We start from the raw sequence: 23847 nt of genomic DNA, 5'->3' as shown, positions 1-23847 counted from the left end.
TATTTTTACAGTTTTTTAAATCACAGAAATAAAGTATTAATTTACATGTTTAGCCTAAAAATGTCTACATTAAAAATCGATATTTTTACAAATGGTAATTCATCTTTCACAATGTTTGGCAGTAAAATCCAAATTTTCTGTATTTATTTCCACAAACTCTCAGGAAGTTACCAACAACTGCAGTTATTTGAAAAGAAAAATTCTGTATATTAAGAATTGAAAAATGGTAAATCATGTTTTTAACTGTTTTGTTTACAGTTTTATTCTGTTTGGTAAAATTACTAGAGTGATTACTATACTACCTAGTAAAACCACAGAAAATAGTATTAATATACATGTTGACTGTTAAAGAGAAAAGGTTTTAAAATATATATATATTATAAACAGGCCAAAATTAGGTACAATGTCCACATTCAAAAATGAGTATTTTGAAAAATGGTAATTTGTTCTTTTACAATGTATGAATGTAAAATGCACAATTTTACTGTATTTATATTATGTTTTCTACAAAAACATACTTTTTTAAACAGATATTTGACACTGCTTTTGCACATTTTTACAGTTTTTGAATGTCACTGCATGCCACAATTTGTTTTGTTTTTTTTACAATCTTGTATGTGAAACTTCCATTTTAAAACCAATCAAGTAAAAAAAAAAGAAAGAAAGAAAGAAAGAAAAACACGATAGAAAACTAAATTAGCAGTTTTGAATATTGGCTTTCAACATGCATAAAAAAAGATGTGTGCTTTGTAATCTTTTGCTATGTGGAGCTCTGAATTAAACTTGATTGATCATTATTTTCAGAATTTACAGTCTCCTATGTTATCTATTTGGTTCTGATGTACTTATACTGGCTTTTGGGAATATTTCATCTGTCCTCCTGTCAGTGTAAACCTTTGCTGATTATACAGTTTTTAATGTGGACCTGGAAGAGCAGTTGTTGCCAAGGTAACAACTAATGAGAATAAGTGAGAGGATTTAATATGATGGACTATTGAGCAGACATTTCCTTTTCATGAATATTATAAATAAAATGCTAGTGCTGAAGTCCCTATTTATCAGAATACAGATGGAGTTGGACTTTCTTTTCCTTGCTTGTGAAGACAAATGAATGTTTAATTCAGGATGGGCTGAAACAGTTTAAATGATGGTGAAGGATGCAGCAGCAGCAGCAGCAGCAACGCAGCCTTCAGGCGACCACACTTCATTATCATGAGGATCCAGTGTGAAGCAGGCCGGCCGGCAGCTGCCTGATGAGGGGGAGGGAGGGAGGCAGTAGAGAGAGGGAGAGAGAGGGAGGGGATGCAGGGCTTGTTCACATAATAGCCGGCGGGTGAAGGCGTGGTGAGTGTGGCTCAATACGAGGCGAGTGTGTGCGCTACAGTAGTACCGGAGGATGAACATGGACAGCGGCTGCACGGCGGCTCCCCTCGGCTGAACGGTGAAAAGCTGAACGGAGGAGGAGGAGGGGGGGATGCTGATCAATATGATGCCGGGGAAGCTGTACCTTATCAATACCTACAGCGGGATATAAGGAGTTGCAAAGGTAAGGCGATCCACGGAGCGATGGAGCAGATTGAGCCTTGCGAGCAGACAAAGTAGACCCGAGTCATGCATGCATGTGATCCGAGAGAGCATCAATGAAAATGACACCAGCATGGGTTTGGCTCTCAGGCACCGACCGTGCTGTGTTTCCACATTACAACGAGGAGCTGTGGTGGTTTTTGGTTTGACACATCTGTGTAGTGAGAGTGGGCTCAGGTGGAAACCACCCAGTTTACAGTAGCCTACAGTAGCACATTCATTGTTCTCCCTGCTCTGTGCAAACTGGCCCTGGTGGGCTGTAGACTCACTGTGGGTGATTGTAGGGGGATAAAGCATGTGTGTAATGCTTGTTTAAGTAAAGAAAAAAAAAGAAAAGGCATATATATAGGCTACACTGGATTGAATGAATCATGCAGTAGAATACACTGATTTAGGAAGTGTGACTTGGTGAATATTAAAAATGCTGGATGAATCATCATTTTACCCTTTGCTGCACTGTGAATCATGTCTATCCAAAGCTTTTTTAAAAAATGCTTTTATTGGTGCACATTTTTGTGGTGTCCATGCATATTTAACATTTTCTGTTTTGTAATTTTTAACTAGCATTCCAAGCATTTTCAGTCACCATTTACTCTGTACCAGTTGCTTCAGCTGTAGTGCAGGTAGGCCGAGATATCCTCCTTGACACCTCCCAGCTACCTTCTTCTTCTGGATTTATTGCTCTGTTTGGTTCTGGAGCTGATCTCTATTTTTACTCTATGAGAAGAAGAAAAAAAAAGGATGAGAGGGGTTGACCTGCTGATGTTATCTCGGAGTTGAAGGAAGAGGGGCATGTGTGGGTGTATTTAAAGCATCGGTCACCGCGTAAACAGGAATTGTTGTTGTGGTGGTTCGTGTCTGCGTGACACACATGGCCGGCGTGAAACTTCACTTGCTCTTCCTATTTGCTGGAGAGGATGTCCCGTGCCATTTATCACCTCGGTAGACTTTTTTTACGCATTTTCTGACAAACTGTTTGAAAGGGCAAAGGGTCGCTGGAGTCGTGTTTGTGGTTTGAAGCAGCTCCTTCAGCTCTTGTTGGTCAGTGTGAGAGTCCAACCAGGAAGAGATGCTCCTCTGTGTGTTTGATGCTGCTCAGTTGGAAACCTGCCATTTAAGAATCAAAGGCTCCTGAGACTTTCTGAGAAATGTGTGAAAGACAGAGAGGAGGGGAGGTCTATTTCTGGAGCTCTTATATTAACACAGATGGACTGAATCTGATACATTACATATAATAGGGGTGAAAGACTATAGCAGAGCAGCATCACTGAGATGAAACAGGTCAGCAGGTGAGGATTTGGGTTTCGAACTTTGTCTCATTCATACACAGTTGTCCTGGAAATCACTACAGATAGGTTAACAAATCAACTTTTAAAATGTCATCTAATTCTTGACACGCTTGCAGTTGAGGTAAAGACTGTAAACGCAGCTTGATTACATCCCAGTTATTGCTGCTATAATGTGATCATCTTCACGGGGTTGTGCAGTCACTCTTCGTCCAGATCATGTAATTTGGTCATGTCCCATTTTCTCCACCCATTCACATCCGTGCCTCAGTGCCACGCTCCAGCTCTGCAGAAAGTCACTGCAGCACTTTGCACTGAAACTCTGCAGTTTGCGAGTGTCGGCGAGGGCAGCTTTAAAAACCCTGCAAACAAGGGCAAATGTGGCAAAGCTTTCAAAACTGCAAGCGTTCACGGCTTATAGAGCTGTCTTTGTGTTGTCAAACAGTCTCGTGTCCTGTTGTGTGCTTTTACTGCATTTAAACGCTGCACTGAATTGCTGCATTTAGTGGGTCGGGGCGCTTTTAAAGGTATCTGTTACCTGAGAGTCTTCAGCTGTGATCAGTGGAGAGTTTTTTACATTAACCTCTTGGTCAATTTGACTAAGGGCCAAAGATCATGTATTGTGCACTCCAGTGAATTAGAGTAAATATAAAAGTAAAATCAAAAAAAAAAAAAAAAACATATCAGGATGGCAGTATTGGTTCAATCTGTGTATTCAGTACTTATAAAGCATCTCAATCTCCACAGACACTGGTCTGATTGTCATTAAATGCAGGCATCCTAGGTACTGGGGATGTGTCCTTTAGCATTGTCATCAGGTCAAAACCTTCACTTTTACACCAGAAATGTAAATATAACAGATGCATGGCCAAGAAATATACTGAGTGAGCACATCCAGATAGCTGTTTTTAGTTTGGAAACAAAAGCATGAATTTGGTCCAAACTTTTTCTGAGTCCTTTTGCTTCTAATAACCCCCAATGGCTCTTCTGATAAGATGTGGCTTTCAATGCACAACTTGTACACTGTAAAAAATGAAAAAAGTAAATTAAATAAAAATTTTAAATAATTTACAGTAATTTTACAGACAGTCCTCATTTTATTAAATAACAGATAATATTTAGTGTAATCACAGGAAAGAAAGTATTAATTTACAAGCTAACAGTAAAAAAAAAAAAAAAAAAAAAAAAAAAAAAAAAACAGGACAAAACTGTAAATAATAACCACATTAAAAATCTAAAAAATAAAAAAATGTACTGAGGTTTAAAAAATGGCAAATAAATTTTAACTGTTATTTGACAGATTTTCCTTGTTTTGGTAAATTACTGATATTATCTCGTCACATAAGGTATTAATTTACACGTTGACTGTAAACAAATCAGGCCAAAGCTGTAATTATTTTCCACATCAAAGGTCTATTTTTACAAATAGTAATTAGTTCTTCAACCATAAAATAGTACAGTTTTATTTGCCATTATTTTCAGCATATTGACTGTTTTTTTAAAACACATTTTTTCTGACACCTTTGCTGCCAGACTTCACTTCTTTTTTCTTTACAGTGTACAATTGGGTGCAACAGTTCACTGAGCTGCTCGGGGCCTTAGTGTGGATTGAATACTTCACTCCCTTCAATAATAGACAAGACAGAGGGAGAGACAGAACAGATTCACATCAACAGTTTCTTTGAATGTGGCTATGACACAGCTTTATTTAATGGTTTCATATAAAACTGAAATGTAACTAAATACTGAGGGTGCAACTCTAGCAATAGCAATATTGTTCCGTCTTTCAGCTGGTTGTTTGCAACACATTCATGTTGCCCTCTGTCACTCTGGAGATCTGGAGATCAACCTTTTCTCATCATCAGGTCAAATACCATTTGCAAATGTTATGACATGTTCTATGTAACTTTTCTATCTGCCTCTGCTTTTGATTACTACTAATTATGAAATGTTGTCATGCTAATCTGAGATTGTAATCAACATTTTAGTGTGCTTGTGTCAGTATTTAGCTCAAAGAACAACTGTGTAGATTCAGTTAAGCCTCACAGAGCTTCTACCTTGACTGTAGATTCTCAAGCTTTGTGTAAAACCTCTTTAAAAACTTTGTTTCAGAAATTTTTAGGAGACCTTTCAAACGTTTTCAGTTCCTCTAAGCCAATACTGCAACAGCTTTTTTGGATTTCAAGCACACTGAGCAATGCATAAGCCATATTTTATCCAAACAGCAATATTAAAATGCAAACACTGGCCCTTTCTTTGATTACGTAGCTTTCCTTCTTCTTTTAATGCACACCCACAATCACTCAAGGTCAGTTCTCACAACAGCAGCTGAATCTGTGAGATTCAAGTGCTGTGAGCGCTGCAGAAAATATGAAGGGACAGAAACCTTGACTTACATGAAAGCTCCTCACGTATGTCTAATATGCGTGCTTGTTTTGTTCTTCTGCTACCACACCACAGAGAATGATGGGAGTAGATTTAACCAGTGGATGCTAATAATAATGTGGTCCATGCTGCTGCTCGCAGTCGTAGGACAGCCACAAGAAATTTGTCAAAATGTCCTGCTACCTCTGTGTCCTTTTCAGGGTTGAAATAAGAATTGGTGCTGCATGATGACATCATTCACATGAGTCTCTCCCTTGTGAGTCGGCCTGTCCTTGTTGTATCAAAGAGGCACAACATTACTATTTCTCTCAGGTTTTAATTTCTCCATAGCATCCTGGGCCTCATTGTGCTCATGAAGTTCCCGGATATCACAAACAGCCAGACGGGATCTCATTGCGAGACGGGTACCTTTTGACAACATGAGTCACGATGAGATATGAGATGAAGAGATAATCCCGAGCTGTATCCCTCAACCTCTGTAACCAGGACTCCTCTTAGTGGTGTGGAGTGGACAGATACTAGTTAAACATTCTGGGAGTCGGATTTCTTCTACAGATCTTTTTGCCACAATAGGATCCAAACAAGTAGTCAGATCACTTATTTCAAATGTATTTGTCTTTATGTGTTTAAACACTCTGAGTAGATCACAGATTTAGAAGCATACCGCGCTCCTTTAACTTTGTCAGAGAAAAAAAGAGAAAAATAAAACCAACGCAGCAGAACCAGACTCCTTATTGCATTATTCTTCCCTGTAGCACATACATAATGCAACCGCTGACGGATCAGTCTGAGTTTCAGGTGCAAAAGCAGCTAAAGGTTTGGCCTCAAGCAGAGATGAGAAGTAAACTCCAGCGCTCTGGTAACTCCACAACCCCAGATATATTTCATTTGGAGGAAAAAGCAGAGGAAGTATATCCGACTTCCCAAACCTCTCTCTTTCTCTAGAGCCCTGAAAGGCTTCACACAACTTTCTTTTTTTAGTCGTGCTCGTCAGTACCTGTAAAGGGACTTCTTGTGTGAAATCAGCAGAGTTCCCCTTTAGCCTTTTCAGGTCTCTGTGGCGTTACCAGCTGCGGTTGGGTGACAAAGATCAGCTGCAGCTACAGAGAAAAAAGATCTGCTGATTGAACACTGTCAAAACATCACAGAGGAACTGTAAGAGCTCATGTGCTCAAAACACAGAACTAGATGTGTTTCCCTTCAGCACCACATTGTATTGGATGCAACATCCTGTTATTCTGTTTTTGGCCACTTGAATTCACAAACAGATTTTTTGTTTTCATTTGTCTGGGCTTCACGTCTTTGTCTGTGTGTGAATAAGACTGCTGATGTCATCATTTTCTCTCTTTTCTACAGTGTGTTTCAAAATGAAGTGAAATCGTTAGGACAATTGTATAAAACACGATGGATAATTGAAGCAGGTGTCTTCAAAAGAACATTTAAGCGCAGGGAGCAGACGCCGACTTGTGTGTGATACCGGCCTTCATCAATAATGCATGAAAACGGGAAACTAAGATAAGACGGGCTGCAGTCTGGACATGACATTTAACCAGCGTGGCGTATTACATACTGACAGCCGGTTTACTCAGGAGACTGAGAAATTCTCCTGTTAGCCTATTGTACAACTTTCAAGCCTGACATTTTTTCACATTGAAAAGAAACGCTGCTCATTGTGGCGACAGTGAGTCCGAGTCCGCTCATCATTAGACAGATTCACCTCTTCTCATCTAACCAGGTTGCGTTTCATTGCAGTGAATGTGGTTGTTAACAGCTGTAGCCGTGCATACGAGGGAGGCCACATCTGCACGTTCTCCAAGCCCCCACTGGGGATATTTCACTGTAGCACACATACGTATAACAAGCTGTCTATATGCCAACCTCAGGCTCTCAGACTGGAGCCAAACCTGCACCCTGCGGCGCAACACTCAGCCTGTCCAGTCTCCGGAGAGACAAACAAAAAGACTGACAGTTCTTTCATCTCTTTCCTTCATGCCTTTTTTTAACATAAAGGTTCAGCTCTTGTCTTAACCCCACAGGGTCCGCGACTCGCCTTTTTTCGAGGATGAATAGATTGTGTTTGGTTCGCGCTGTCTGCTGGGTCATAATGAGCCACGCCAACACACCAACGGATGCATGAATTATTTTGTATCCTGATCTGGAGTCACTTTTGTCTGAGCTGTGTTTAAAAGAGTCTCAGGCTGAGAAGCTGCAGGGTTTGTCAGGGTTGCTGGGCCACACAGGCAGCTATAAATAGCAGTTCTTGTAATGATTATAGCTCTCAGATGATTAATGGTGTAGATTCCTAAAAATCACAGCTCTTTCTTCCACTCACTTCGTCGTCTCTGTTGCGTAAGTCATCGCAACTGAACTTGACTCTCATCTGCTGAGCTAATAACCACTTCTGAACATTTCCTTGCTTGTTTAAGAATCCATTTTCTTTAAATGAACTTGAAAAATAACAATCCCTGCACCATCTAGTGGTCAGTGCCCACTGTACATGTCAGCTGGAGTAATGTCACGCTTATTACAGACACAAATAGTCATAAGTGAATGACTCAGATCAATGTAATAATACTCCTGTGATTGGGGGAACACTCCTGATTCATTAGATTTATTGAATGAGCACTTTTAATTTAGATTATGAATGATAATTTATGGTTGTGGCGATAATAAAGACATGCTATTCTGGGGCTGCAATTGCCAAAGTACAGATGGTGTAATTTAAAGGAGTGACTGGGTGTGTCCCCCTCATTCAGGAAGGGGGCAATTTGTTTAATCATTTATTAGTGCAGTGTGGGAAGAGAATTAATGAGGAGTTTAGTGTGTAAGGTAGAGCCCTATCTGAGTTGTTTCTGTCGCTTTAGTGGGAATTTCTCCTGCCTATGTTATCAAATTAACATCACTCAGGTAAAATGCGCAGGATGTAGGAGAAACCTGATATTCAAATCCCCAGAAGCCCCAGAGCAACACTTTGGCGAAGTGACGTAGGGTGAAAGTAAATTTAACTGTGTAAGCAGACAGCGTAGACGCGCTTAACCGTTTCTGTTGCTTGTCTGACCCATATTGTTCATACTAACCAGCAGTAAACCCTCAGCTATGCTCAGGAGTCTGGCTCAGTCTGCTCTCATTAAGTCAGCTGGTGATTTCACACCGTTTAAGCCGCCACCGCTCCCACCGAAGGCCTCACCGCTCAAGTCAAGTAACCGGCATGGAAAAAGTTGCTGCCTAATCTCAATCACTTGCTGCCGCTCGGTCAGAGCTGACAATTTCACGGTCTGGATCGAGACGCTTATTAAAAGGATGAGCTCTGGTCAGGGATGCATCCACACCTGCACTCTCCCCGGAGAGGTTTACCAGGTACAGCAGCTGCTCGGTCCACGCCAAGTGTTAGAAGTTGTGATCAGCCTCATTCTGTCAAACGAGGGACTCTGTTGGATCTGATAAGTGAACTTTTTTTTATTTTTTTTCAGTTTGTGAGTACGGTTTGTTGTAAAACTGGTTGACCTCAATCTGTCATTTTTACCGGCTAGTTGATTTATCGAGTGTACAGTAGTTTTATTGTTTCCCAGGAGGTCAGTCTGACTTTATCCTTACAAAAAAGCTTTGTTTGAAGGGCAAAGTGGTAAAAATGATCATGCACCGATATTGTGCGAGTACCAGAGACAACTGAATAGATGAAGTGTGGTTTACTTCTGTGATTGGAACGTGATACCTAAATGTTGAGTTGAGAAAACCAGCAACAGAGGAAGTACTATTATTTATTGTAGGTAAATGTAGCAATCCAACAGTGCAACAATACTTCATTTAAGGTACAAGTTCTGTTCTCAAGCCTTCACTAAGCAAATATGAATTATCTGAAAGATGTTCCACAAACTGAAAGCATGCATTCTGAAGAAAAAAAATCACCACGATGAGTGTTGTTTTGATAGATGTGATGTTACTTAACAACAGTTATGATTCCGGTAATGTTTGTGCAGCGTTTTTATGCCATATCAGCTGGAGGTGATGGAAATTCTAATGACTTTATAGCAATTAATTCTGTAGTAATGCATCATACATTGCACTTTTTGTGCATAAACGTTGAATCTGCAAAACAATGAGCTCACACACATATGACTGATCCTAAAGATAATTATCTGAAATGAAGTGGTGTAAAGTAACATGGATTGGAAACACTCTGGTGACTGAAAAATGTATCGCTGGAAAAGCTCCAGGGCTCAAAGTTAAAGGAAAAAGGTTCAAAATGGAAGAACTTCAAATCCTTCCTTGGGTTGCTATGGCAACAAATCCTTGAGACAATGGTTTTATTGTCATTAACAACGTCAGTATTTTTTTTTTTTTGAATAGGATCACTGCATTAACCACCAGGGCCCCTCAGTGACTTATGACAAATACTGCAATTTTCTGTCCTCTCAACTCTATATTTTGCCATTGATTTGAAGTGTTATAAAACCTGCTGCTTTATGTATGTGCCGCACTGGTCACACAAAACATCCTGATGTCGTTGTCCCTCGTGTCCCTCATGTGTCATGACCCTTGAACTCTTCTCTCTTCCTGCAGATGACTGAGGGCCGACTGTGCCAAGTGCAGTTGCTGGATAACAGGAAGCTCGAGCTGCTGGTTCAGGTACGAAAGCTTCTGACTTAAAGCTGCAAATAGTTCATTATTTTCACAATGACGACAGATCCAAGGACTCTGCAATCGGCGCTTTGCATGAGTAATAAAACAAGGGGTTACCGGTGGTCATGAACGCTTTCTGCAGTTCCTCTTTGAGCATCTTTCCGTTTAATTAGCTGGTGGAGCGTTTTAGCAGCTGAACAACCAGATATATTTCTCTCCTGAGCTTTGGAAACCAGAGGAAAAGAGAGTTGTTGTGAACACATTCATGTTAAAAGGTGGTAATACATTAGAGGTGTGTTCATGAGTTGCTTCCGCTGCCACCAAGTGGGAACAATATCAGTTATTAGATGTTTAATGAGGGGAAAGACCACCCATGAACAGAATGACCTGCTGTGCTGTCAAAATGTCCTTCAGCACAACATTCTCACTCCAGTGATTCTCACCTCTCAGTCGGACTTCTGGAAGGGAAGGAAGCAACAGAAAAATCCATTTAACTTAGTCTTTGACACATTCCATCAGGAAATTGTGTAAATTATTTCACTGAGGATGCTTATTACATAAAAATTTGGATTACAGCCGGCATTTAAATCTGAATCTTCCCCCACAGCCGAAGCTGCTGTCGTACGAACTCCTCGACTTGGTGTCCTCCCACTTCAACCTCAAAGAGAAGGAATTCTTTGGACTCTCGTTTTTCGATGACAAGTATGTAAATTGTTGTGTTTTTTTTTTTTTTCTTCTGTGGTATGAATATTTTCAGATGGGTTTTTGCATGTTTGCAGATGTGCACAAAAAAGCAGCTCTCTGATGCTTCAGTTTGTTTGCCTTCGCAGTGGTCAGTGTAAGTGGTTGCAGATGGACCGCAGAGTTCTTGAGCACGACTTTTCGAAGAAGGCTGGGTCCATTGCCCTCAACTTCCTGGTCAGGTAATAAACCCACCTTGAATGCAAAACACCGACTGTCCAGCAGGGAGCGCTACTTTGTTGGCATCAAATGTGACGCTTAAGCTGCCAACAAACTGTCCGGGGGATTTCTTTGATAAAATGACCCAGTTCTGATGATTTTGAAAATATATTAATGTCCCCAGCTGGTGGATTGAAAAGCACTGACTGCCTCTGTGGCATTTTTTGGTGACTTTTGCTCTCTATTTCTTCCTTAAATCTGCTTATAAAAGCACAAACTCAGCTGAGAAAAAGTGCAAAGTGAGGATTTCTATCTGCAGCAATAACAAACAAGTCTAATCCCTAATTTTATGTGTATGCATTTGCTTTTTATCCTTCACAGGTTTTATGTCGAAAACATAACGCAGCTTAAGGACATCATAACAGTGGAGTTATTCTACCTGAATGCAAAATCTGCCGTCTACAATGTAAGTGTCTTTAGTATTCCTGAGCTTTTAAACAATGAGAAATGTTTTGTTTTCTCAGCGGCTCCCTGATGATTCACTGTCTCTGGACCCTTGCAGTTCCTCAGCTCAGCAGACAGTGGCTGCAGGGCACAGTTTTCTTACTCTGCTGGCAGGAATGCAAAGCAGACAGTGCAAGAAAGTAGAAAAACACAAGGGTTCAATGTGAGAATAAGCAGAGGTTACAGCAGGGCAACACTGAGAAGATTCTATGTTTGGATCTTAAAGCGTTCTCTCTGCGGACCACATTTTCTGCATCCTATTTATTTTTTTTCGTCCTGTTTATCTATTATGTCTCTCAGGGGATTATCGAAGTGGAAAGTGAGAACGTCTTCAAATTAGCTGCAAACGCTTTGCAGGTCGGTGCTTTTAATAATCTCACATTCATACATTATTTGCTGCATCTAAAACCAGTTATCTAATAAGAGGTTTTCTTTATTACCAGGAGGCTAAAGGAGATTACACAAGGTAAGAGCACATTATCAGCTGGGTAAGAAGTATTTAACAGCAGCAGGATGAGTTAATAGTAAGCTTTTAGAGAAGACATTCAATAGGTCACTTGTTTTTTCGAGTGCAGACAACAGAAATCAATAGCGGTGTTATGTGAGGCTCACCACAGTGCGTTGAGAAGCTTGCACCAGGCAACTAATGAATCTCACTGTGCTGATAGAAGCCAAGTATTGCAGGGAAGAGACACCTTTACAGCGCAGGCAGATGCAGACGCTGTCTTTTGGTATAACACTGGGTGTATTCACAGCTAATACTACAAGTCTCTGTGCATGTTTCCACCTGGCTTGGCCACCTGATGAGTTAAGATGGTTTCGGAGAATATAGACACCATTGTTCTCTTCAATAAATTCTCTATCACAGTTGCTGTTTAAGCCAGAGCTACCGCTGAGGACACTGAGGTTGTATCCTCAGGATGTTCAGGAGGGGATTTTGCTTGGAGAAATTTCTGATTCATTTAAAACACACACACAGTAAATATTTTATAGCCTGGTTTCAGTATTTTGTTGACTTAACATTCTGAAATTTGACTTCTTGTAGGTAAAGAAAAAACAGATTAATTCCCCTACTAGACTTGTATTGTTGGCAGCACAGCAAGAGAGCTTTGAAACAGTTGGTACATACGTATACTGGGCAGTAACATATACCATGATAGTGGTGGGATGAATATGCACTGGGACTACTTCACTGGCTTTATTTTTTCTTGGTGTATTACAGGTTTGTAAGAGATGTTAGAAAGATTTGAATTAATTACACCAACACCTATAAATCACTGCATATTTCATGTTATGAGTGTCAATTCAATCTCAAGAACTGTCACAGCTCATTTTTTTTTCTGTTTCAGTGATGAAAACACTCGAGCTGAGTTGAAGAAACTACCAACTCTCCCCACCAAAGTGCTCAAGGAACACCCATCTCTTGCATACTGGTATGCTTACAGGAAATGATCACTTGAAATCTTGCTTACACTAATTTCTCTCAGGTATTGCAGGCATGTAGATCTGACTTAAAAGGATTCTCTGTTTTCATTACGTTTTTACGTGCATCAGCATGTATAGAGACTGCACGCTGACAGAATGCTGTGAAAGGTTGTCAGTCAAGTCAAAAGTTTTACATGTAATTAATTAAAATGGACTGTATAATGAAACAGACAGATTTGTAGATTTCTTTCCCACAACACTGTTTATTTTACCCCTTTATTTCTCTTTCTCAAGCTGAATGTACTTTCTCACGTCTTCTTTATGTAACATTGCAGTGAGGATCGAGTAATTGAATATTATAAGCAGCTGAAAGGTGTTTCCCGAGGACAGGCCATTGTTCAGTAAGTATCGAACAAAAATGCGCGCTTGCTGCAATTTGTTCAGTGCCAGGAGGTAGACAATGAATGTTATTAACTTAAAGTTCATTAATCTTCCTCTCACCTCCATTAGCTCTCCACTATCCCTTTCCACTCTCTGGCACGCCTTTTCTCATCATCTGATAGAAATCAATAGCTCCTCCTCAGTTGCAGTGAGATCACACTGATTCACTGGACAAAGATCAAATGCCCAGTTTTGTCTTCTCACATTTCCAGGGTGAACCACATGCAGATGTTAAAACACAGCTGGTGGTTTTAATAAAACATTTTCGTTCCAGGTATTTGACATTAGTGGAAACACTGCCAACGTATGGCGTGCATTATTATGAAGTTAAGGTAGGTCTTCTTCTGTGAATAATAGGAAATGACATCTATTGCACCTGGAATTGAGTCAACCGTAAAAGCTGTGTTGTTGCCTCGCAGGATAAACAAGGGATCCCGTGGTGGCTTGGAATCAGCTACAAGGGCATTGGCCAGTACGATCTGCAGGATAAATTAAAACCTCGAAAGGTAAATGTTCTCTGCAGCTCTGTAAATGGCTGCTGCTGTTTCTCTGCTTCACTAATCTGACTGTGAACATGATAGCACACGGCATGGGTAAGGATTACTGCCGTTGCACATAGTACAGTGATTCACCGGCTTTGCTTCATGCATCATCTATTTCACTCCAGTAAAGGTTGGGCTTCAGCTGCGAGGCCAGACTTGAAGGACTGGAGCAAAACCTCAGTTTAGAGAAATCTGTCAGTGCACTTTAATCAGCCCAGCAAGTCCTGGAGTATCAGACGTACAGTATGAACTCGCTTTTCTTGTTTCATCCGTGTTGTTTTAGCTTTAGAGTTGACAGGAGAAACACCCATATGAGTGATCTGGCAGCAATGTTGTCCTCTCTGTGAGTTCAGCGCAGACATGCGGTGCTCATATTAAATAAGACGAAGGTTCAGAATGGTTCACATTCATTTACTTGCACTGTCTTTCTCTTAAAGTCTGGTAATCGCTCAGCGTGGTGCAATCCATCTCCGGCGGATGTGTTCCAGAATTGTGCAAGCAGTCAGCTGGATGATGTGTTTTGTAAAGGAGAAGAGGGGAGTGAGCTGGTGATGTCAAAGGGAAAAAGGGGCTGGATCTGGGCGTTATGTTCTGAGAATACCTGAGGAGACAAGTCAGGAGCTGACAGGAGACAGAACAAAGTATGTGTTTGTGTTGACAGCAAAGCCAGGGAAGCTTTAACAAAACGGACGCGTGAACATCCATTGTGCTGGTAAGACGTGATACTATGCTTCTTTGTCTGGTCAACTTTTGGGAAGAATACTGCAGGTAGCTTTGAATCTTTGTGTTCTCAGGACGTTGCTATTTTTGTATGTAGCGCTAAAGATAAATCAGTCTTTGAAATGGTGTTTTTGAAGTGAGTGGATGTTTGCCTCGCCGTTCTTGTTACTGAACGTGATACAAACGACTCCCCGAAGCATCCACATGTAATATTATTTTCAGTGCGCTGTCTGTTCGAGTTTGTGTCTCATCTGGATGCTGTCCAGACAAACAGTGAGTCAGTGACCCACACAGATTGTTCATAGCCAGCTGTTGTCAGTGAGCACCTGGGTAAGGGGGGGATGGATGTGATGAGCAATGGAAAGTGTTGTAGACTGCGATGAGTCTTTGTGTAATGTCCTCTTTTGGCATTCTTGTCTCTCCAACACCTGCATTATTGCAGACTTGGCATGCCATGCGGCCCAGACTGTAATGACAGTTCATGTTACAGACTGGCGTGTTAATGAATGCGGTTGAAACAGACTCGCCAAAGCACCTGCGCCACCATTTATTTTTCTAGTAGTTTATTTGATGTCAGTCACGACGGTCATGGTTATAGTGCTCCAGATGATTTTAGAAATGATGGATATTCTCCAGGAGTTAATCGCAAATGGTCAAATTTTAAAGCCATTATATCAGCAATTACACAACCATTTATCTTGCAACATTTTAAATTGTGAATTACACATCACAATATTTGTTTTTCATATCAGAAATGTGTGCTTTTGTTTTTGCCTCCAGCTTTACCAGTGGAAGCAACTGGAAAACTTGTACTTCCGGGAGAAAAAGTTTGCAGTAGAAGTTAATGATCCACACAGGTGAGCAGCAAAGGAGAGCTTTACATCGACATGGTGTAAAAGTTACAAATGTTATTGTTTTCATTTTGGCCTCGAACCAATCCATCTTACCAGCATTTATGGTTGTAACTGTGATAAAAACTGTAAGTCAAACTCACATTTTTTTGTGGTTTGTCCAGGAGAGCGGTAACCAAACGCACATTTGGACAGACAGGCCTTCTCATCCACACGTGGTATGCCAGTCATTCTTTGATCAAGACCATTTGGGTCATGGCTATCAGCCAGCACCAGTTCTACTTGGACAGAAAGCAAAGCAAAGTAAGTGTCCCTTAGGAGTCATATTTCTGGGGAGGGGGTATTTAACCTCATACTAAGTTCTGAAATCCCCAATCTTTGTTTTACATTATCTTCTTGCAGGTTAAACTAGGAACAGCAAGAAGTTTAGAGGAAATTGCCATGGATCTCACAGAGCACGGAGGGGCGAAAATAAACAGACTGGGAGATGTAGGCCTCAAGAATAACTTCATAACAGCGAGCAACGGGAGCCTGGTGTCTACAGGTGAGTGTCAATTATTTCAGTTCACAAATTAAATGTCCATTGTGTGTTTTTATAGCAAAAAAAAAACATTATTCGGTGCTGACAAGTACCTATAAATACTGAGCCGTTCGATAATTCAAGAGTAAAAATGACATGTTGAAGAGTCAGCTCATGATGACAACACAACCAGTATCATGACTTGAATTTGTAGATAGCAGGACATGGTACGCTGTGTTGGCAAAAACAATCAGAATTCTGTGTTTGCAGGTTCTGCAGACTCTGAAATGAGCGAGGAACAGAAGAAAGAAAAACTGTCAGAGCTGAGAAAAAAGGAACAGGAGATCCAAGATATTTTGGCCAAGAAAACAAAAGAGCTGAAGAAGATCTGTCTGAGAGAGGCGGTGAGAAATCTTATTGTATTGCACTTCTGCTACACTGGTGCAATGTTTTGCACTGGTGTACATATAAGTCTTTTTTCTCATCAGCCACAATCACTTGGCTGGACTCTCTTTATTAAACTGTGCTGCTGTGCAGCAGATGGATTGATTGTTGCTGCTGCTACGCTGAGTTCATCTGAGTGTTAAGAGGATTTGTTGTTTGTGCTTTTAGGAGCTTACTGGCAAGCTGCCAAAAGAGTATCCCCTCTCTTCAGGTGAACGACCACCACAGGTCAGACGGAGAGTTGGCACTGCTTTCAAGTTAGACGACCTTTTTCCCTACAATGAGGTCTGTATTTAACCGGTGCAGTTTAATCTAATGCAATTCAATTCAACTTATACAATCTCTTTTTGTGTAACTCTGTTTGACTGCAGCATATACAGTATGTTCATATGTAGTTCATATATTTCTCTTATTGAGCAAATGTGTCTATTTTATTGTTTTTTATTGTCAACAAATCCCCCCCCAAAAAAGATCAAACCCAGCAATTAAATAATCCTTGTAACAAATATTGCTTGTGTAGTCAAAGCCTGATCATAATCGTCTTTTCCATAGAGCTCCATTATTGTTCAAACACTATTACAAATGCATCAGTGAGCAACATATTGCAGCGGGTTGCAAGTTTCTTTATTACAATGAATATGGGCACTATTATTTATATTGACTTGATCTCCCATGCTCTGCTGTTGCAAGTTGTTTGGATATGAAGATACAAATGCACTATTTTAATTTGTTGTAGTAAAAAAAAAAAAGAAAAGAAAAGAAAAGAAAAAAATACATCATGCAGCTGTTTTAGATAGTAACTAAATTTAGAATGACAGTATGTAGTCTTTTTAAACATAGACATCATTGATAGGCATGAGAATAGAGAGAGAGCCACAAGAATGACACTGTGATATTGTTGGTTTCGGGCCTTTAATGCGATTTGTTTATCAAAAAGAAAAAATATAGAATATTTCCAACCTTGCAATTTACAGCAAGTGCAATAATTTAAACATTTGCAGGATGTGGGAGTATTAGATCTGCAGCCAATTTAATAACAATTTAAATAAGCTCCACCTCATATCAGACACTATTGGAGCGTCTCAGTATATTATTTTTAGTCATCAACAGGTGACAATAATGGATAAACTGATCTACTTACATGTATCCACTGAATACCCGAATACTTGTTACTCACTGCTATCTCTGTGAACATGCTGTTTTTTGTGATTCGTGCAGGATCCCTTCCTGCGAAACCTGGAGAGCAGATTTGCCCTTCAGCAAAAGATTGTGGAGGCGGCTAAGAAGCTCGCAAATGAGCCAGAACTGTGCAAAACAGTGAAAAAGAAGAGGAGGAGAAACTGTTTGGATGCCATGCACAAACTCCAGCAGATAGAGGACGAGATGAACCAGTACAGAATCAAGAAGGGGAAAAAGCCCACACAGCGGGCCTCAGTGATCATTGCTGGTACGGTGCAAATTGACCTACAGTATGTTCCTGCATTAATCATTTCGCTATATGTGCAGTAAAACATGGAGATGTTTTTCTCTTTCTGCAGACGAACTCATTCGCTCAGACTGTAGCTCTCTGTCTAGTCTCCCACTGGATGACGGTGAGTCAGACAACACACAGTCTGGTGCGCTAAAATCATTAGACCCGCTATGTCATGGGTGATGCTTCCTCATTCTGGCGATTTTAAATAAAAGGAACAGAGTCAGTATTTTCACTGTGTTTCTGTTCAGATGATTCAGACAGTGCAGGTCAAAGGCCACGGTCACGGTCGGTCCAGGGCTCCCCTCAGCTCAGTCCGATGCGATCGCTGGATGCAGAATACGATGTGGCGCGACAAGGATCTCCGCGGGAAAACCACCACAACAAGAACCACAGCAGGTGGGGAAACAGATATTCAGCCCCAAACTATTTTTTATTGGTACAGTCTAGTGTGAAGTGTAACTGGTTTCACAACTTTTTTATTTGATTAAAAGCTGACTTGAAATGATATCATGCATTGGCAGAGCCCGCGATATTTGTTGTGTCATGTTTGCAGCCTCATTCCTTTCTGCACATCTCATCCCTTTTTTTTTTTTTGATCCTCTCCCAACACCGCACCTTTTTAGATTAGCTTTTGATGGCCAGGAGGCTTCCCATTACTACCAGAATCCAAGAGAGGTGTCCTCCACCCACAGTAGTCCCTATAAAACCCTTCCCAGACCTCCTAGAGATCCACGCAGCATGCCTCCCACCCCGGTTATGACCCGCAATGCCTACAGCAGCAGCCAGCTCAGGTGTGATCTTTGCTTCCCTGCATTACCGACGCAGTATCTATCCTTCTCACCAACAATGATTTCTTCTAACCAAATCCCTGCTTCTCTCCAAACCTCTACCGTTTAACCAAAGCTCTCATATAAAACCCAAATATTTATTTGACCTGCTAAATCCACTATCTCAGATTTAATTCTTTTGAGAGAAAGTTTCAAAGTTTTGTCCTTTCCCCAGGTCGGAGGGCTCTTCTCATTGCTTCAGGCATCGCAGTGGAAGTCTGGAGTCTCAGCCCCGACTAAGAAAAGACACAGACTCAGAGAAGCCTGTCTTTATCTTGTCACCAGCCCATCGCAGCAACAGCACAGAGGTGTTAGAGGATTGCTCCTCCTACACCAGCCAGTCCAGCCTGGACTACTGCGGGGCAGCCAACTCCCACTACAGTACATTGGACTCCCGTACCTCAACCATGCATCGCCTTCACAGGAAAGTGGAAGTGTATGGTAATACAGGCAGCATGCCCAACCTGGTCCAGCACCATTCTGGTTGTAGTTACTCATGTGAGACCCCAACACACTATGCACCCAGTGCCTACTACGTCGCCGGCTACCCCTGTCCGGACATGGAGCCTTACGCTAACGGTGCCTACGTGTACGAGAACGACGTCGAGGGCCACTACAACGTCAACCCGTCCTACCAAATGAATGGGTATCATGCTCATGACAGGTTCAGGCATTACAGCAGTGACGGGGCAGATAGTCTTTCTCAGAACCCCTACGCTACGGTGAGGCCGCCGAGGACCAGAGAGGGGCCCAGAAACGAGCTGTTGGCCAAGAACATGCAGAAGGCCCTGGTGGCGGAACACCTGAGAGGCTGGTACCATCGGAGCCGAGGCCACAGGGACGGAGGAAGGGGGATGCTGGCCGGGTATGATTTCGACAGCGGCTCTCAGCTCAGCCTGGGCTACCAAACCATGCCAGCGGCCTTCAGCCACTCTAGTCGAACCACCTCTTTCTCCTCAGGTGTGATGATTTTCTTTAAGCAGTCAAATAATTGGTATAGGAAGGAAAAGGTCATTTATGAAATCAGTTTTTGTCTTTTCTACTACAGGCTTATATACACTGTGCTGGTAATTACATCATTAATATCATATATGTAAGTTAACTGTTTATAATGTTTGCTGTCTCATATGTAGGAGTGTCTGGAAAGCTATTTTATTTCTATGAAATTTTCTTTATTGTACTGAAGATCTGCTGTCCAACCCACAACAATTTTATTTACGTTTGTTAGCAGTCCCAGTTTATGGGTCTAATTTATTACTCTTATATTCCCATAATCACAGGGTAATTACAGAGTAAAGCAACTTTGTTTTCTCTAAAATAAATGCTTAAAGATATATATATTTTTTAACCCTCCTATTATCTTTGGGGTCAGTTTGATCCCATTCAGTGTTTAACAGCTCTAAATAATTCATTGACATATTTTTTTCAGTTTTATTTAAAGGGCTAGTTACACATAAACTTGGGAAATAATTTTAATTATGATATTTTCTGGGGATTTAAATTGCTGGGGTCAAATTGAACCCAAGGATTAAAGATGTCAGTAAATTTGAAGGTAATAGGAGGGTTAATTTTTTTTTTTTTTTTAAAAAGAGAGAGATTTATCGAGACTTACCACTGTTGTAAAGATATTTTTTTAATCTTCTAAGACTTGTGTCTGCTGTACACAAATTTGTTTTCCCCCATTTCTTACCTACCTAAATATAAATGTATTCATACACCATGTAAATACCACCAGTATAGAAAAATGTAACTGATACAATTTTAATTTTCAGTCACATTTTGAAAATGTAGCAGGGACCTATTTTTGGCTGTCGTTACTGTTTGGATTAGAAACTAAGCCACACTTGGGAGAGGAATTAAACATCATTTTATTGAGTGAAGTAGTGATATTTAGTGCCATATTTGAGTCATTTAAAAATTAACGTTAGTGACAATATTATTAATAGTGTCATTTTAAGATACTGATTTAAAATGATAACTATTTAAAAAGTGTAATTATTGTCCATAACAATCCAAGTGTTTACTGTAATAACACAATACGTATATCATGTGAGGGGCCACTGTTTATTTCACAGTGGTGACGTTAAGCTGAACTCAGCAATGTTTCTAATAACAGCAATTACCACTGAATTACACTCCAACATAAGCTGAGAGATCTCGTTTCTCTCTTGTTTCCAGTGTCCTCTGCAGAGAGCACAGGGAACTGGCGCAACCAGCTGGCAGTCGGCCTGACTGAGTTTGATACAGCCGACACACCTCAGTACCCTCATCCTGGAGCTCCAGCATCTCTGTTCAATCGCAGTCCCACACACAGCAGGTGAGTGCTGCCGGCCCCTCGGTCTCCACACTGAAGCTGTGGCTGCACGTGGAAGTCAGTCAATGCAATCATCATGGTTGTGCAGTTGAATAATTAGTAGAATTTAACTAAATGCAGATTGGATACCCGTCTACTGCTGTACCTCTGGATGAAGCAATGTGTTTTTTCTGCCATTTTGTTAAGAAAGAGTTTCTTTTATCTTTGGATTGTATGCTGCCAGACTGATCTGAAACTATTCAGCTCGTCAAAATGTACTCACAAGGTTCTTCTCTCTTTCTTTCTTCCCTCCTACATTTCTTATGATTAATGCGCACGTGTGCAGAATTTCTCCAGACAACAAAGAGTCTGACACAATGCCTAAAAAATCTGAGTCTGTAGATGTGGTTGGCGCTGAGGCCACTAATACAGATGAACCGTCAGACAACCATTCTAGCACTTAAGGGTGAGACCGAATGCAGGCCGCTTTGTGTCGTGTTGCCAGTCATCTCCATTCTGACATCCTATCTTCATTCGTGTGTGTGACTCCTGTACAGCTTATTTAATTAAGTCATCCATCTTCTCGTGTCGTGGTTTGCTGATGTTTTTTTCTTCAGGCAAAGCATCTTTGTATTTGCACAAACATTCGTCTTGGAGAATTTATCACATGACTGGCAAAAAGAGTTAGCGGCTCCGTGAAGCTGAAGTGAACACTCTGATGCTTTGAGCTTTGAAATGACAACATCGGCATGCTGACATGTTTACGTTGACTGTCAACAAGCTGATGCTTAGCATGTTCACCATCTAAGTTCATTTAGGTTTTTACCAAATACAAAGTACAGCTAAGACTGATAGAAATGTCATTAGTTCTGCAATTATGTGGTCATGCAACAAAGGTTTGGACAAATTAAAAGGTTCAGTTTGTTGGATTTGGGGTTTTCTATTGGCAGAAATGGAATATAATAAATAAACTAGTGTGTCATCATCTGAAAATAAGAATCACTTAATGTTTTTTTTGTTTGTTTGTTTTTGCCTTACAATGAAGGCTTTATATCCACAGGGAGAGCAGATTCTCTTCCATGGAGTTTGAGTCTAGTATGCACAGGCCCTTTTGTGTTGTTTGTGGTTTTAGCAGCCATTGTGGGTTCTGCGGCATGTTTGAAAGGGGAGTGTGAGGTGAGGGGTATTCAGTTGGTTGTAATCTGCTCACCGCTGGATGCTATTTAATCCTACACACTGCACCTTTAACACTGTTGTCAACAGATGATCACTAAAGACAGGAACATGAATGCTTGTACCAAATTTCATTTTGATGCATCTTGTAGTCCGATGACACTTCTTTTAAAAAAATAGATTCTAACCTCAGATTCAGTTCTCAGTTGAAAAAATAAAGATTCAAGGCTTACCAAGGTTGGTAGGTCTCATCCTCATGGGATTAGAAAGGTCTCATTCAAATAACATGGCAGTCCATTCAGTAGCTGCCATCTTTAAAGTTATGTTGCTTTACCCCATAAAGCCCTGTTCCTGTTCTACATTTTCACAAGACATTGTGGGTTTTTTGGTGATTTGCATTTCCATTTCCATCCCTTAATTTTATCTCACATGTTTCTTGTCCTCAAGCAATCAAGCTACAGTTAACTTGACGTATTCTTGTGTTGTTGCCTGCACAGATTTCACCTGGACGGAGGCTACATGAGCATCCACTGAAGAGGACCAAACCAAACTTTGGCACAAATAAAGCCATGGCCAGCAGCACATGAAGGGAATGAAGTTGAAACACAGGCTGTACACAGACTATTTGACTGCCATAACACCGTCTTTGGAGATATTCTGTCCTGCAGGTTTTGGCAGAAAGGTGTACACTGTCCTCATGTTAAAGTAACACAGTGATGACACTCTTGAATGACTTTCCCATGTGCCTTGGATTGGATGAATTGTACAGGCAGATGAGAATGTGTCAAGAAACTTTAAGATGTTGCACAACCACAGTGGATTCAAACCCGATTGTGTATTAAATATAACAAACAAACAAAAAAAAGAAGAGGCAACATGTGTTTTTACTGAATCCAACTCCATGTATTTCAACAGGAACTAGTTACTGCCTTATACAAAACAGTAGGTTATAGAATTAAAAAAAAAAAAAACATCACCACTCTCATCTCAGTACAGTATGGTAAAAAAAAAAAAAAAAAAAGTCTTAAATATAACATCTGAATGTTCACAAATGTGACATGACAAGAGCTGATTTGATCATCATTAGAGCAGGCTGTGTATTTGATGAATTCCCATTTCTTCATTCCTTTCAACTTTGAATCAGAATGTATTATGTCCATATTGTTTATAGAGCCATTTGTCTTTGTTGGTGCCGTAATGTGTTTTAAAAATGCATGGTGAGAAAAATTCTTTTGATAACAATTTCAGTCTTTTTTTTTAAATATTAACAGAAGACCACTGCCATAAAAAAACCATATCCACATCCTGTTGTTTGTTTTCTCACATATTTGTACAGTCAGTGTGTAGTTATATGTTGTTAGATGTTGTCATAAAATATTTTCCACTGGGAACGAGGAGGTGAATAAATATAAGTGTGACACATAGACGGCTGTTGTCACTTTCTTTTGGGAGGCTTCTGTAGTTGGTAAACAACCGGTTCAGGTTCCGTTATTGAGTTGGTAAGTAAGCCTTAAAGGAATAGTTCCACATTTGGGGAAATTCAACATTTTTTTTTTTAGCTGAAGGCATGATGAGAAGATTAATAACACTCTCATATGAGTCTGTTGAATATATGCTACAGTGAGGTGGTTAGCGTTGCGTAGTGCAAAGACTGGAACAGACCAAACTGTCCAAAAGTAACACATTCTACCCATCAGTACCTCTAAAGTTCTCTAATCAATTCGTTATATCCCATTTGATTACTCTAACAAAGTGTTTTATTCAGTTTGCAGTACCAGGAAATAAAATGAATACTGTTTAACCCCATTTTTTACACTTTGAAAGATATGAAGTGTAAATTCGTGACCTGTAGAGATAC

At 40.4% G+C, this 23847-nt stretch overlaps 1 protein-coding gene across 1 annotated transcript; it reads left to right on the top strand.

The window, feature by feature from the left end:
- Positions 1 to 1458: 1458 nt before the first annotated feature.
- On the top strand, positions 1459 to 23413 carry frmd4bb (FERM domain containing 4Bb). Its single transcript, XM_008278777.1, has 23 exons — positions 1459 to 1546; positions 9816 to 9881; positions 10483 to 10577; positions 10706 to 10798; positions 11157 to 11241; positions 11580 to 11636; positions 11723 to 11745; positions 12629 to 12712; positions 13040 to 13105; positions 13420 to 13477; positions 13565 to 13651; positions 15188 to 15264; positions 15423 to 15561; positions 15661 to 15802; positions 16049 to 16182; positions 16391 to 16507; positions 17441 to 17669; positions 17761 to 17814; positions 17945 to 18092; positions 18320 to 18487; positions 18699 to 19483; positions 20702 to 20840; positions 22487 to 23413. Exons 2-23 carry the CDS (start codon positions 9816 to 9818, stop codon positions 22521 to 22523), a joined length of 2883 nt encoding a protein of 960 aa, XP_008276999.1. The 5' UTR covers positions 1459 to 1546; the 3' UTR covers positions 22524 to 23413.
- Positions 23414 to 23847: the final 434 nt, after the last annotated feature.

The sequence above is a fragment of the Stegastes partitus genome, unplaced genomic scaffold (assembly GCF_000690725.1).
Source record: "Stegastes partitus isolate 25-593 unplaced genomic scaffold, Stegastes_partitus-1.0.2 Scaffold4, whole genome shotgun sequence".
Taxonomy (NCBI): Eukaryota; Metazoa; Chordata; class Actinopteri; family Pomacentridae; genus Stegastes; species Stegastes partitus.
Note: the sequence above shows the minus strand (reverse complement) of the source record. Positions and strands in the feature narration are given on the sequence as shown.